Source organism: Oratosquilla oratoria, chromosome 20, assembly GCF_046742065.1.
Source record: "Oratosquilla oratoria isolate Oo_2021 chromosome 20, ASM4674206v1, whole genome shotgun sequence".
Lineage (NCBI taxonomy): Eukaryota > Metazoa > Arthropoda > Malacostraca > Stomatopoda > Squillidae > Oratosquilla > Oratosquilla oratoria.
Window position 1 is genome coordinate 16,166,090 of NC_134796.1, and position 16,217 is coordinate 16,182,306.

Sequence of the window (16,217 nt, forward strand, 5' to 3'; positions counted from 1 at the left end):
GTTTTATATTCAATCTTGTCCACTATTCTAGGTTCAGATGTAATTATTAAGTCTAGTCTCGATGGTTCTTCTTCATTTCTATACCTGGTGTTCTCCTGTATCCATTGTGTCATTGTATGGTCAGTAATCATCTCAAGTAGAGCGTTTCCTCATGAGCCGTCTCCACCCTTTACTGTCATTTCTTTACTGTCATTTCTTCCCAGCAGATTCTTCCTCCATCTTCCATTATTTTATTTAATGTTATCTTTGTGTCCTCTAACATACTTTTATGTTCACTCTCCTCCCATGAGGCTGTTTTCGGAGGCACATAATTTATCACAAATTTTCTGCTCTTCTTATCTCTGTCTTCCACTTCTATCATAATCATCTCTACTGTATTCTTTCCATATATGACACCCTTCACGTTTATATCCTTCTTAGTCAGGAACATAACTCCACCCCCTTGCTTTTTCTCTCTGTTTTTAATCCAATAATTATATGCATCATGTCCTACACTGTTGGGTGGTAGTGGGCCTTTTAATTTTGTTTCTACAATTCCCATTATGTCCGGTTCTTTTTCTTTCAAATAATCATTCAGCTCATTCATTCCTGTTATTAATCCATCTATATTTGTGTAAGACACTCTTAGTTTTCTGTCACTTTCATTGTGTTCTCTGTTTCCCTTTTGTTTTTCTCTTGTATGTCGAACTGCCTTAGTTTCATATTCACTACTCTCCAATAGAATCTCTCTTTCTCTGACTCCGTTCTACTCTCGTTTTTTTTTTCTTAGCTTCAAGTCTTTTCTGCTTTTCTTCCTCTCTTTCCTCTTTATTCATTTCCCTTTTTATCCATACCTTTTTATATTGTTCACTTGTTGCTAGTTTCCCTGTTTTGGATAAGATATTCTCTGCCGTCGTTTGTGACCTGAATTTAATCTTAATTGGTCTGGTCTTATCTGTACTATACTTTCCGAGCCTGAATTTTTCCTCAATTTCCTTCATAATTTCTGGTTCATCTTCCTGAACTAGTTTTAGTAAACTGCTTACTTTTTCATTTTCCTCATTGGTTCTTGAGGTTCTATCTGGGTTATGTTTCTCTTCCATTCCTAATATAATTATACATTTCTTTTTGTCAGCTAAGTCTCTTACTATATTCTCCTTTTGTCTCATCACTTTAATAACTGAGTCTTCAGTTTGTTCTCTCATTTGCTGTTTAATTATATCAGTAAATGCAACTTTACTGTTTTCTTTTATCGACTTCCATCCCTCTCTGTTTTCTTTACTATTCCTCTTCAATTCCTCATTCTCCACCTTTACTTCTTTTAACTGTCTTTTCAGGTTTTCTATTTCATCAGTTAAGTTTTTGTTCGCCTTCTCTAGTTCTTCCAATTTTTCAACCGTCCTTATAATATTGTTAACATGACCGAACCTACGCTCCAAGTCCTCGATCATCTTATCGACCTTCTCTTCTAGTCTTGTCAGTCGGGGGGGGGGGGTTGTGTCCCCCCCACCCTCTTTAAATCCCTGGAAAATATTCTCATCACTTTCTACTGTATTGCTCTTATCTATACTTCTAATCTTTACATTTTTATTAGACATTTCATCGTCGTCGGGGGGCCGTTTGTTTACCTTTCGCCTGTCTGCCTGGGCCAAGTCTACTCCTTCCTCATTTCCTTCCATTTCCCTCAGTAATCCCTCCCCTTCTCCTCTTTCCCTACTTTCCTACTACCCCACGAGCAATTTCCCCCCACCCTGTAAATACAATAGGCACTTTTCTTTGCGTTGGGATCCACAAAACTTCAATTTTCTTCAGAACGTCTTCTAAGCCGTCCGTTCGTTGAAGTGTGTGTGTGTGTGTGTGCTTATGGTAGTCCTTCGGTAACGAAGATGGCGTACTTCTCTAAGTGATGATTAGTAAATAAATTAGAATTTTGGTAACAATAAAAACAATAGAAGTACTGTAGTAATAACAGTATTAACAATAATCATGCTTTAACGCTTATTGCATCTTCGGTATAATAGTTTTGGCATCAGTTTTAGGATCTAGTTTCTTTGAAGGTGACTTCTTGGGCCAAACTCGGAGGCACAGATCCTACCGCAAGTGGGATAGGGAATTTCTTGTGCCGTTAGGTTAACAGGACCTCGTGCCTTGCATTCATGTTTGCGGTTTTGTCGCTCGATCCTGATATTCGTGCGAGCGGATTCAAATATTTTGACAGCCTGATGGACTGTTAATCTCCAACTTTCTCTGTCAGTGGCCAAAATTTCAAGTTGGTCAACAGAGATGTTGCATTGTTTAAGGGTGGCCTTTTTTTTTTTTTTTTTTTTGTCCTCCCGGATAACGGTTTCCATCCCTCAGCTCACCGTATAGTATTTGACGTGATAGGCGACATTCAGGCATTCTGATCACATGACCGATCCACCAGAGCTGGCAACGTACTATCATTGATGCAATACTGATGGTTGAAGCATTTTGTAAAATAGTTACATGAGGGATTCAGTCACGCCATGTTACGGGATAGTTTTCTGATTTGGGCCTTGTATAAGGTCCAAGTTTCACTGCCAAACAGTAAGATGTATAGACAGATTGCCTGATAAACGTTAATTTTGGTCTCCACAGTTAGATCACGGTTTAGGAAGACGCGTTTGGATAATTTTCCAAAGCTTGAGCTTGCCAATCTAATCCTGGTCTGGATTTAATTTTCTGTGTCGCAAGTTGCAGAGAGAATGCTGCCGAGATACTTGAAAGGCTCAACGGTTTTCAAGTCTTCACCACCTATGGTAAAGGGTGGTATTGGGACGGCGGTGTTGTGTTGTATTGGAAGCACCTCAGTTTTGCTGGTATTGACAACCAGTCCACCTGCTGAATAGATACTGTTCACCGCATCCAGATTTCTTTGAAGAGATTGAGGGCTAGCTGCAGAGTAGGCGGCATCATCAGCATATCAAAGACATAGGCAGTGCGGGCTTTTGTCTTAGCTATGAGACACTGGGGGTTGAACAGGTTACCATCAAGGTGGTAGTTGATGGCTACACTGTCGTTTACATCAGATTCATACCTTGCAAGTAGAGTGACGGCTGCTTAATATATGTTGAAGAGGATAGGTGAAAGGACACACCCTTGTTTGACACCTACGGTAACAGCAAACGAGTTCAAGATATTTCCGCCCATACAGATACGGGCAGTCATGCCATCGTGGAAAGCCTTGATGATGGCCATAAATTTAGGGGGGCAGCCACATTTAACCACTTAACCATCACTCTCCATAACATTTCCCTGTTGATGGTGTCGAAAGCTTTTGCAAGCCTTACAAAGGCTATGAACAGATCATGGCTCTGCTCTTTTCCATCAGTTGCCTAACCACAAAGATCGTGTCAGTGGTATCTCTGTCTTTTCTGAAGCCACACTGGGATTCAGGCAGGATAATCTCTGTGACATAATCTAGTAGATGAAATAAGAGTATTCGTACAAATACTCGTACTTTGCCCGCAACGTCGAGCAGGGATATCCCTCGATAATTCCCTCATTCCGATTTCTGGCCTTTCCTTTTGTAGATCATTACGATCAGGGTGTCCTTCAGGGACTGAGGTATGTAGTCAGCCTCCCAGAAAATCTGAATCATGAAGTGGAGGCGTTGCATCACGATGTGGCCGCCAAGCTTGAAGAGCTCTCCCGGGATTCCGTCAGGGCCTGGTGCTTTATTGTTTTTTAGCCTATTGCAAGCCTTTAAGGTCTCGGTGAAGGACGGTGTTAGGTCTAGATTTTTAAGTAATAGTAAGTTAGGAAGCCGGTCAGCAAATGTAGGGTCTATGGGGTTCTTCTGGCTTAGAAGGCTGTTTAGGTATTCTACCCAGCGATCAAGAATGCCTTTTCTGTCTTTGATCAGAGTGGCTCCATCAGCTGATATCAAAGGAGCTATGGTGCTTTGTGTTGGGCCATATGTAGCTTTAATGGCACTATAAACATTTTGCTGGTCGTTTAATAATTCAGCATATTGCTGGATTTCAACTGCTTTATTGCACCACCATTGATTTTGTATTCAACGAAGGGCCATTTGTGCCTTCCTCCTTAGGAGATCTAGGATGTCTGCTCGACATTGGTCGAACCAATCTTGGTGGTTGTGAGTCGAGAATCCGAGGGTATCCGTTAGGGTGGAGCAGATCGAGTCTGAGAAAGTCTTCCAGTCGGACTCGATTTGTTCAGGAGTTGGGTTGAAAGTAATTGGGTCTGGGAGTTGGGAAATACTGCTGTGGAGTGCTGTTTGGAGTTCAGTCCGCTTATCCTGATTATGAAACATTGCTCGGTCAAATTGCTTCTTCTTAGCTTGCTTGCGTATTGGATGGTGAATTTGAAAAAACACAATAGACCTTATTAGTCTGTGTGTGTGTGTGTATGTGTGTGTGTGTGTGTGTGTGTGTGTGTGTGTGTGTGTGTGTGTGTGTGTGTGTGTGTGTGTGTGTTTGCGTGTGTGTGTGTGTGTGTGTGTGTATTCACCTTGGTCTTTGGATCACGTGTTGGACTCGTGATCGACAGCTATTTCCCTCCCGGAAGAGAGCTCAGAGCTCGTATGACCGATCTTTGGGTAATGCTATGACCTTTACACGCGCACACACCCCAAACTCCCCGCCCACGAGAGTTGGATTAACGACTCGAAGCACAGCGATACTGAAATAATTTCAGCCCTGAGCAGGATTGGAACCAGGTACCGCCGGTACCTCCATACTGACAGTCTGGGACTCTAACAACCGCGCCACCGAGTGTTGTGTGTGTGTGTGTGTGTATTCACCTTGGTCTTTGGATCACGTGTTGGACTCGTGATCGACGGCTATTTCTCTCCCGGAAGAGAGCTCAGAGCTCGTATGACCGATCTATGGGTAATGCTATGACCTTTCACATACACACACACCCAACTCCCCGCCCACGAGAGTCAGAGTAACGACCCGAAGCGCAGCGATACCGAAATAATTTCGGCCCTGGGCAGGATTCGAACCAGCTACTGCGAGCACCACCGTACTTCCCAGTCCAGCGCTCTACCAACCGCGCTACCGTGTGTGTGTGTGTGTGTGTGTGTGTGTGTGTGTGTGTGTGTGTGTGTGTGTGTGTGTGTGTGTGTGTGTGTGTGTGTGTGTGTATGAAGTGGGTGGGAAGAGGAAAAAATGCAATTTTATTCCGAGTTTTATTCTTGACTAGTTTCGCTACAAGCTTTTTTCAAAAGAATATTGCTACAAGGCTAAGTGGCAGATATGTATGCGTGCATACCGTTCCGAGTGTAAAGGAACTCACATGTTATTATGACAGAGGAATTATTTAAATGGTGATGGAAATTAATAATAGATAACAATGTGACAAGAAAAATAGTATTATCAGAAAAGAAATAATGATGGGAAAAAGAAAATATAAAAATAATAAGAATATATATTTTTTTAACTAAAACAAAAAATGTGGCAAGGAAAGTGTGAGATTTAGTCCGGGGGTCTGGTGCATGGTACGAATTTCCACTCAGTGAGGGCAAAAGTGGCTGTGATTTTTGCCCACTGTCTCTTGTTCTTAAAGTGGGCAAAAATAACAGCCACTTTTGCACTGAGTGGAAATTTGTACCATGCACCAGACCCCCGTACTAAATCTCACACTTTCCTTGCCACTTTTTTGGTTTTAGTTCATTTTTTTTTATTTATGTTATTTTTTTTTTCTTTTGACATCATGAATTCGTTTCTTTTCTAGTAACATTATTTTTGTCAATATTCTTTTGAAAAAGCTTGTAACGAAACTAGTCAAGAATAAAACTCTGAATAAGACTCCATTTTTTCCTCTTCCCACCCACTTCTACTTGTCAGAATGTCTCAACGTGTATATATATATATATATATATATATATATATATATATATATGTGTGTGTGTGTGTGTGTATTTACCTAGTTGTATTTACCTAGTTGTATTTTACGGGAAGGGGAGCTATGCTCGTGGGGTCCCGTCTTCATTTCTCATTTTATCTAAACAATTTTTAAATTCATGTATTGTTTTTGCACACACCACTTTCTCATCTAACTTGTTCCAACTGTCTATTACTCTGTGAGGAAAGCTGTTCTTTTTCAAATCTCTTCTATAGCTGTCTTTTTTTATTTTCTTTCCGTGTCCTCTTGTATTTCTGTCATCCCATTTTATCAGATTCTCTCTATCAGTAATTTCTATGCCTTTCATGATTCTGTAAATAGCTATCAAATCTCCTCTCTCTCTTCTTTGCTCTAGTGTCTGTAGTTTAAGTTTTTGTAGTCTCTCTTCATATGATAGTTTTGAGAGTGTTGGTGCCAGTTTTGTAATTGCTCTTTGTATTCTTTCAAGTTTTTTTATACATTTTTTTGTACTTGGTGACCATATCGTTGCTGCATATTCCAATCTTGGTCTTATCAGGGTGATTAGGATTTTCCTCACCATTTCTTCATCCAGGTATGTAAATGCCACTTTGATTGTTCTTATTAAATTATAAGTTTCTCCAAAAATCTTATTTATATGTTTCTCAGGTGACATATTATTCATAACAATGACTCCCAGGTCCTTCTCATTTTCTACTTTTCTTATTCCTTCTTCTCCCAAATTATATGATCCTGTTATTCTGTTTTTGCTTTTTCCAAATTCCATTATACTACACTTTTTTGTATTGAACTCCATCTCCCACTTCCTACTCCATTCTTGTACTTTATTTAGATCTCTCTGTAGTGATTCACAATCTTCTTCAGTTTTCACTCTTTTCAGTAGTTTTGCATCATCTGCAAAGAAGCTCATATAGCTTTCAATTCCTTCATCCATATCATTAATATATATAGCAAACATTATTGGGGCCAGAACTGTTCCCTGCGGGACACCGCTTATTACTTCATTCCATTTTGAGTGCTGGTCTCTTATCACTACTCTCATTTTTCTTTCTTGCAAAAAGTCTTCCATCCAATTTAGCAATTTACCTTGTATTCCTCCTTCAGATTCTAATTTCTTAAGCAACTTCTTATGTGGTACTTTGTCAAAAGCTTTCTTTAGGTCTAGAAATGCACAATCAGCCCATCCATCTCTTTCTTGTATTATATCTATTAGCCTTGAATAGAAACATATTAAATTGGTGACGCATGATCGTCCTTGTCTGAATCCAAATTGCCTTGGATTTAGTACGTTGTTTTTTTCCAAGTATTTTACCCATCTACTTTTGATAATTCTTTCACAAATTTTTGCTATTGTACTTGTTAGAGAGACTGGTCTATAGTTGGTAGGTTCTTCTTTATTTCCTCCTTTATATATAGGTACTATATTTGCTTTTTTCCAATCTTCTGGAACTTTTCCTTCTTTTAATGAACTGCTTATTATGCTATGTATCTTGTCTGCCAGTTCATTCCTGCATTCTTTCAGAATCCAGTTTGCTATTTCATCTGGCCCATGCGATTTTCTGACATCAAAATTACCCAAGTGTGTCAATATTTCATTCTTTGTTACTTCTATTTCTTCCATAGGGGGGACTTTTTCTTTCCACTCAATCTCTTCAGGTTGTATATTTTCCCTTGTAAACACTGATTTAAAATGTTTGTTCATAATTTCTGCCATTTCCATTTCCTCAGTGTATTCAACTCCTCCTTGTCTTAATTTCTCCAAGTCTTGTTTGTTTTTCAGTTTATTGTTTACAAATCTGTAGAATAGTTTTGGTTGATCTTTACACTTTTCTATGACATCTTTTTCATATTTTCTTTTTTCCTCTCTGCACGTTTGTACATATTCATTTCTATAACCGGTATATATTTTCCATTTTTCAGGTCTTCTGTCTTTTTTCCATCTGGTCCAGGCTTTGTCTCTTTTGTCTTTTAACTCCCTACAACTTTTGTTGTACCAGCATTTTACATATTCTTTTTCTTGTTTTTCTCTTGGGACATACTTTTCCACTCCTTTTTTGTAAATTTTTGTCAAAATATTCCATTTCTCTTCCACTGATGTTTCTTCTTTGTATATTTCTTCCCAGTTTTCTTGTTGGAAGAATTCTCTTATTTTATCAAAGTTTGTTTTTTCATACATCATTCTTCCTTTTCTATATTGTTCATTTCTTTTCATATATTTTTCTTCATTAAGTTCCAGTTCAATCAATATGTGGTCACTTTTACCTATTGGTGTTTTATATTCAATCTTGTCCACTATTCTAGGTTCAGATGTAATTATTAAGTCTAGTCTCGATGGTTCTTCTTCATTTCTATACCTAGTGTTCTCTTGTATCCATTGTGTCATTGAATGGTCAGTAATCATCTCAAGTAGAGCATTTCCCCATGAGTCATCACCACTCTTTACTGTCATTTCTTCCCAGCAGATTTCTTTGCAATTAAAGTCGCCCATCATAACTATTCTTCCTCCGTCTTCCATTATTTTAGCTAATGCTATCTTTGTGTCCTCTAACATACTTTTATGTTCACTCTCCTCCCATGAGGCTGTTTTTGGAGGCACATAATTGATCACAAATCTTCTGCTCTTCTTATCTCGGTCTTCCACTTCTATCATAATCATCTCTACTGTATTCTTTCCATATATGACACCTTTCACGTTTATATCCTTCTTAGTCAGGAACATAACTCCACCCCCTTGTTTTTTCTCTCTGTTTCTAATCCAATAATTGTATGCATCATGTCCTACACTGTTGGGTGGTAGTGGGCCTTTTAATTTTGTTTCTACAATTCCCATTATGTCCGGTTCTTTTTCTTTCAAATAATCATTCAGTTCATTCAATCCTGTTATCAATCCATCTATATTTGTGTAAGACGCTCTTAGTTTTCTCCCACCTCCATTGTGTTCTCTGTTTCCCTTGTGTTTTTCTTTTGTATGTCGAACTGCTTTATTTTCATGTTCACTACTCTCCAATAGAATCTCTCTTTCTCTGACTCCGTTCTTTCCTCGTTTTTTGCCTTAGCTTCAAGTCTTTTCTGCTTTTCTGCCTCTCTTTCCTCCTTATTCATTTCTCTTTTTATCCATACCTATTATATTGATCACTTGTTGCTAGTTTCCCTGTTTTGGATAGAATTTTCTCTGCCGTTGTTTGTGACCTGAATTTAATCTTAATTGGTCTGGTCTTATCTTTACTATATTTTCCGAGTCTGAATTTTTCCTCAATTTCCTTCATAATTTCTGGCTCATCTTCCTGGACTAATTTTAATAAACTGCTTACTCTTTCATTTTCCTCCTTGATTCTTGCGGTTCTATCTGGGTTATGTTTCTCTTCCATTCCTAATATAATTATACATTTCTTTTTGTCAGCTAATTCTCTTACTATATTCTCCTTCTGTCTCATCACTTTAATAACTGAGTCTTCATTATGTTCTTTCAATTGCTGTTTGACTATGTCAGTGAATGAAACCTTATTCCCTTCTTGGGTTGTTCTCCAATTTTTAGCTTCTTTAGCTATTGTCTCTCTGTTTTCATTACTATTCTTCTTCAATTTCTCATTCTCCTCCTTTACATTTCTTAACTGTCTTTTTAGGTCCTCTATTTCATCAGTTAAGTTTCTGTTTGCCTTCTCTAGTTGTTCCAACCTTTCAATTCTCTGGAAAATGGAGTCAACATTACCTAACCTACGTTCCAAGTCCTCGATCACCTTATCAACTCTCTCCTCTAGTCTTATCAGTCGGGGGGGGGGGGGTTGTGTCCCCCCCACCCTCTTTAAATCCCTGGAACATATTCTCGTCACTTTCTACTGTATTGCTCCTCTCTATACTTCTAATCTTTACATTTTTATTAGACATTTCATCATCGCTCAGTCTTTTGTTTACCTTTCGCTTGTCTGGCTGGGCCAAGTCTACTCCCTCCTCATTTCCTTCCATTTCCCTCAGTAATCCCTCCCCTTTTCCTCTTTCCCTACTTTCCCACTACTCCACGAGCAATTTCCCCCCCACCCTGTAAAAACACTAGGCACTTCTCTTTGCGTTGGGATCCACAGACTTCAGTTTTCTTCAGAACGTCATCCAAGCCGTCCATTCGCTGAAGTGTGTGTGTGTGTGTGTGTGTGTTATATCACAAAGGATTACAAAGGCGGAGCATGCCAATAGGAGACCTTTTGGTCCATAACTAGGTCGGATGCGAACTATATTGCACTGCCTCTGAAGGAAGTTTGTCCCATTCATTAACTACACGTTTGGCGAAGTTGTTTCTACCCACTTCCAAATTAAATCTATTTCCTGACATTTTGAAACCATTATTTCTTGTTTGATTCTCATTCAGTGTAAGAATTTTGTCACTTTTACTGTTGTCTATCCCCTTTAGAATCTTAAATACCTGTATCAAGTCACCTCTGAGTCTACGCTTTTTAGGGAAAACAGATTCATATGTTTTAGTCGATTTTCGTATGATTTATTTTTTAGATTTGGAATCAGTTTTGTGGCTCTCCTTTGTACTTTTGCCAATCTGTCAATGTCTTTAATGAGATTCGGCGACCATTCAGAAACAGCATATTCCAAATGTGGATTAACTAACGATTTATATAGCTTGTTAATGAGAGATGAGCTTTTGAAGCCAAAAGATCGCACGATCAGTCCTAGAATCTTGTTTGCTTTCTCAGAAGCTGAAATACACTATTTAGATGATTTGAGATCGTTAATGATAATTACCCCTAGATACTTTTCACTATCCACTTTTGTTAACGAATTTCCAAATAACTTGTAATCGTACTGTTATTTCTACCTATGTGCATAACCTTGCATTAACTTGCGTCAAATTTCATTAGCCACTTTTCAGACCATTGCTGTAATTTATCTAAATCTTCTTGAATATCTAATTGATTGAAGTGATCATTTGCCATTGCGCACAAATTTGTATCATAGGCTGCCACTTACTCCGTGTGAGGCTAAAGTCTAAATATATTATATCTGTATTGTTTCTTTTGTCATAACTCGAGATGACTGTGTTGTAGAATTCGACTAAATTAGTCACGCAAGAACGTTTCCGTCTGAAACCATGCTGGCTATCATTTATCAAACAGTTATTTTCTAAATGATGTTTGATAGCATCTCTGATGATAATTTCCCTCATTTTTCCTACGATTGAAGTCAAGCTTATAGACCTGTAGTTATTTGGTTTCTTTTTGTCACCTTTTTTGAATATTGGAGTGACGTTAGCTAGCTTCCATTCTCTTGGGACATCTCCGGATATGATGGATTTTTTGAAAATAGCTTTTAATGGAACAACAATCTCATTTTTCATTTCCTTTAAGATTCTTGGATGCCAACTGTCAGGCCCTGGTGTTTATTAATTTTTATTTTCTCTATACATCTTTTAATTTTTTCTTTTGTTATATTTACCGTATTAAGTTTACCCTAGATCTTTCACAGATTTCAGTTTGGAGTTTACTCTGAGGTGTTTCGTTTACGAATACTGACCAAAAATAGTTATTTAGAATATTACACATTCCTTCGTTTGAATACTCAAGTTGGCCGTCAGCAGATAATAGTGGGCCAATGTGATTCCTGATAACCTTTTTATTTCTAATGTAACTAGAATTCTTTGGGCTTCTCTTTGGATTTATCAGCGATATTCATTTCGTATTGTCGTTTTCGTTTTTTATTGTCTTTTTTTAAATATCTCTGTATTATTACATAACTTTGGTAGTCTTTAGGTGCACCCAAGCACTTTTATTTCTTATAAGCCTGTCTTTTTAGCAATGCCTTTTTCAGTTTCCTTGCCGAGCCATTTTGGGCGAGCCTGATTTGGGGGGCGTCTGTCCTTAAACGGGATGTAAGTATGAATCATCTGAGGAAGAGTATTTTGAACTATTTCCCACATCTGATCTACAGGTCTTTCGCTTAATTTTGCGCCCCAATCTGTAAGCTGAAGCTCCTGATGTAGTACTATGAACTGAGCTTTACTGAAATCGGGTATTTTAGAAACACAAGTATCTATTCTAAAAAAAATAGCGGTTTGAATCTAAGTTGTAATCGCTATTTGCGAGTTTCACCAACCTCCACATCGGCTAGCATGCTTTCACGGCTTGTGATCAAGAGATCGAGCAAGTTTCCATGTCTTGTGGGTTCTTTTACGTGCTAAAGTAAGTAATTGTGTATCGGGGTGGCCAATGAAACAGTCAAATAATAATGAAAAATTTGTATTAGATATAAGCACTACAATAACGATGTATCATACCAATACAATTGTCACCGAGAAAATCTATCAGGCGACTACCTATATGGCCATGTTCAAGGGTCATCTAATCAATGTCAGTAAAATTGAAATCACCCATTATCAATAAGTCCCGGTTACATAAACTAGACAGTTCTTGAAACAAAAGTTTGTCGTCTGCTAATGATAATGTTTTTGGCCTATATATTACACCTACATTCATTTTTTGTCTATTTATTTGGGTTAATTCTACCCACAAACTATCATATGCATCCTGGTTTACTTTCTCTAAAACACAGGCATGGACATTGCTTTTAACGTATAACAGAACACCCCCACCTTTCTTGTGGTTTCTATCCTGATGAAAGTATTTAAATCCCGCAATATTAAATTCAGCTTCAAACTCTACCATTTAACCATGTCTCGGTTATTCCTATCATATCGAGATTTTCACTTTTGACATATGCCTGTATTTCTTGATATTTATTCCTAATACTACGAGCATTAAAGTACATGTTATTAAGAAACTTGTGATTATTTCTTTTTAACACGTTTTGTATTTCAACATTATAATTTTGTTCTTTATTGACACATTGCTCTATAATGACACTTGGTACTTCACTGACATTTAATGCCTCATGGACATTTGCCCCATCACAGATATCTGGTCCCTCTTGATAATTTTATCTCTTGCGTACACTTTGCCCCACTACGTCATCGCGTTCCACACCGGCCACCCGTCGTTCGCTGGCACTCTGTCGTGAATTCCTTCCTAAAATGATATTCTGTCCTCCACGGACATTATATCCTACCGTGATATTTTGTCCTCTACTATCATTGTATATCATCGTGATATTTTTTCCTCCCCTATCATTATATCCCATCGTGATATTTTGTCCTCCACTATTAATATATTCCAAAGTGATATTTTGTCCTTTGACATTACATCCTAGTGTAATATTTCGTCCTCTACCGACATTATATCCTAAAATGATATTTTGTCCTACACTGACATATTGCTCTATATTATTACTATACCCTACTCTGTTTTCCCCAATACACTCTATTTCCCCTTCCCTTTGAGTTCCTACCCCAAAAAAGAAACTAGTTCATTACAAACTCCCACAATGAGGTTTGTAAGAACATCTTTGCCTCTGCAAGTAAGGTGGATCCCATCAGAAGCATAAAAGTCATGACGCCTGGAAAAGAGATACCAAGGATCAAGAAAGTGGTATCCCAGTTGCGTGCACAATCGTGATATCCTCTCATTGATCCCTATGGCTCTACTGTTCCAACAAGTGCCAGCGTAGATCCTCGGAAGGATTCCACAGACTACGTGACGGCTCCCACGTTCCTTCATCTCCTGAAGAAGGACATTGTAATTCCGAACAAGTTCCTCTGATCTCACCCTACCCACATCGTTACTTCCCGTATGAACAATCATAACCGTGTTCGTCCGCTTTTGTTCCATGATGGTCTGGGTACAATCAGCGATCCCAAGGCCCGGTTGACATACAAGCTTGCAACGTCGTTTAGTCTTCGGCTGCAGGATGTCTTCATAGCCTCGCACCATGGAGTCCCCCACCACCAAGAACTCCTGATTTTCAGCCACCTCATCCTCCACCAGAACAAAACGATTGGCTAGAGCCAGTGGTTGCCCCACAGGAGACCCGCTTACCGAACACGGGACCCCACGGAGCGCCACTCGCTCATGGCAGTGTCAGATGTGGAACGCTCTTTGGGCTGCGGGGAAGATTCACTCTTCTCACAGAGCACACTCTTGAGAAGACGAATTTCCTCCTCACACTTCCTGAGACGGTCCTCCAGGTTCACACAACCTTCACAAGGCATTTCGCTCCTCCTTCGGCAATACAAACGGCAAAGAGAAAATATAAAACAACAAAAGAAAACAAAAGCGGTCACTAAATAAACGAAGCTTACCTTATACTATAATTCTTACCTTTGGAGTACTGTTTTGATTCTAAACTACTAGAACACTACAATTTATCTTATACCTGTAACTGTATAGCGCTTTACGTATACAATTACAAAAACACAAAACAATCAGTAGTCACTATTTGAAGATATAAACTTCACAAGAAGTAATAAACTGAACACGAGGTATTCGCTAGCTGGTGTCACAACAGACAAATTCTCAAGCTGAGGTCACAGAGCAGACTGCATGAGTATATATATATATGCATTTACACACACACACATATTATATATATATATATATATATATACATTTTGGTAGGAGGCCATGTTGTATACAGGATTTCAAGAAATCTACAGCGACAATGGCGTTGTTGAGTTTATATTGGAGCTTTAATTTCTCTCGTGCAACAAGTTTCTGTGGTGGTTCCAAATAGCTGAGGTGTCCAAAAGACATTAGGTGCGGTTTTCTCTTTTTTAATTCTCCTATACGTATTTCGACCTTACTCGGTCATCCTCAGGGAGGGAGTAACAATAGTTGGTGATTACATGGGTTTAAATACAGGCCGTACATTGGCCGAACACTGGGAGAGGTCATTTCATGTAGCCGTGATCCGTAGCGCTGCGTACGTGGAAGTAGCAACTTCCTTGTGGATTGTGGAAAGGGGTGTTATTGTTTGTGTTATGTGCGTCTACTGCTTGGGAGTGTGGTTGTGGGCATGAGTTGTATGTTAATGGAAGGTTTCTCGATGTATATGTTCACTGCTTCGGCCATCTTAAGGCGAAGGGGGTCGTGAGCTTTGTAGATTATTTTAGTGTTTTCGTTTAGTGTTTGTCTGGTGATGGTGGTTTTGTGTTCTTTTGTCATATGTGTTTTGATGGCGCCATTCTGGAGGTGGTATGTGAGTCTTTTGGAGAGGGTCATAGAAGTCATGCCAATGTATGAGGAGGTGCGGTGCTGACAATCACCGACAGGGCAATCAAACTTATACACGACGTTGATTTCTTGTAGAGGAGGGTTGGGGGGCTGGCTGTTGTTCTTAATAACCAGGGTGTGTGTTTTGGAGGTTTTGTAGTATACGATTAGGCGTATCTTAGTGTCTGGGTTGTTGGGTCGAATGTTACGTGTGATAATATTTCGAAGTGTTCTTTCGTCTTCTTTGTAGCCGGTGTTCATATGTCCTTTGTAGTACAGGTCCAGTGTTGGTATATTGGTGTTTGTGGGTGTTGGTTGGCCAGTAAAGGAGTGATCCGATCACTAGTGAACCGAGCCTTCTCCCACAGCAGTACATGGAAAACCACGAACAACGAACTCCAACGTATAACAACACTACTTGTCAACAACGGCTATCCACAACACTCCATCGAATCCATTATCAAAAACAAGATGAACTCCTTTACCGGCCAACCAACACCCACAAACACCAATATACCAACACTGGACCTGTACTACAAATTCCAGATGGGGGTCCCTTGGTGTAAATTGACAAGCTAAGTGTAATATTTAGGAAGAAAAACAGAAAATTTAAGTTCAGTTTAATTCCCCTCTCTTATACAGAGTAATAGAATTTGACTAATTCAGATAATCAGAAGCAAAGGGTCTTCCTACAGAAGAATATTGTGAATGACTATCCTACATAAAGAGTGAAAAATAGATAGTGAGAGAACAAATACAAAACTGTACACAAAAGGGGGCCTTAGAAGGGAACAGGAGATGGAGTAACCAGTGGTAACAACAACGGTGATGAGAGTGGTGTGGTTTGAGTATTTTGCACTGATTTCATCCGTTCCATCCCACTGTTGTTTACCAAACATCCAACTCATAAATATTAAATTCTCGCCACCTGCCCCTTTGTCTACCTCACTTGTCTACCTTTATCTACCAGCCTCTTACACAAGATGTTGCTGGGACAAAGTTTCAACGTATACTGATCGGTTGCTTTTGAGTGGTATGGTTACCCGCATCTTTCCACACTGTGTCCCTGAAACAACGAAACAGTTACTATACACACCTGTATATATATAATATATATACATATATATATATATACATATATATACAGGGTGTTTGGGATAAATTTGATACTTTTTTGGAAAGGAAAGAAAAATGTCATATCTTGGCCAAAAACTGATGTATTCTCAAAATTCAAAGTGCATCTCTTAGAGGATCTTTTGTCTAATA

General features: G+C 38.8%; 1 protein-coding gene across 1 annotated transcript; it reads right to left on the minus strand.

The window, feature by feature from the left end:
- Nucleotides 1-3,295: 3,295 nt before the first annotated feature.
- LOC143036117 (uncharacterized) lies at nucleotides 3,296-16,000 on the minus strand. Its single transcript, XM_076203366.1, has 3 exons — nucleotides 15,930-16,000; nucleotides 3,520-3,935; nucleotides 3,296-3,420 (listed from the first exon to the last, which is right to left on the minus strand). The coding sequence occupies exons 1-3, from the start codon at nucleotides 15,998-16,000 to the stop codon at nucleotides 3,296-3,298; spliced, it is 612 nt and encodes a 203-aa protein (XP_076059481.1).
- Nucleotides 16,001-16,217: the final 217 nt, after the last annotated feature.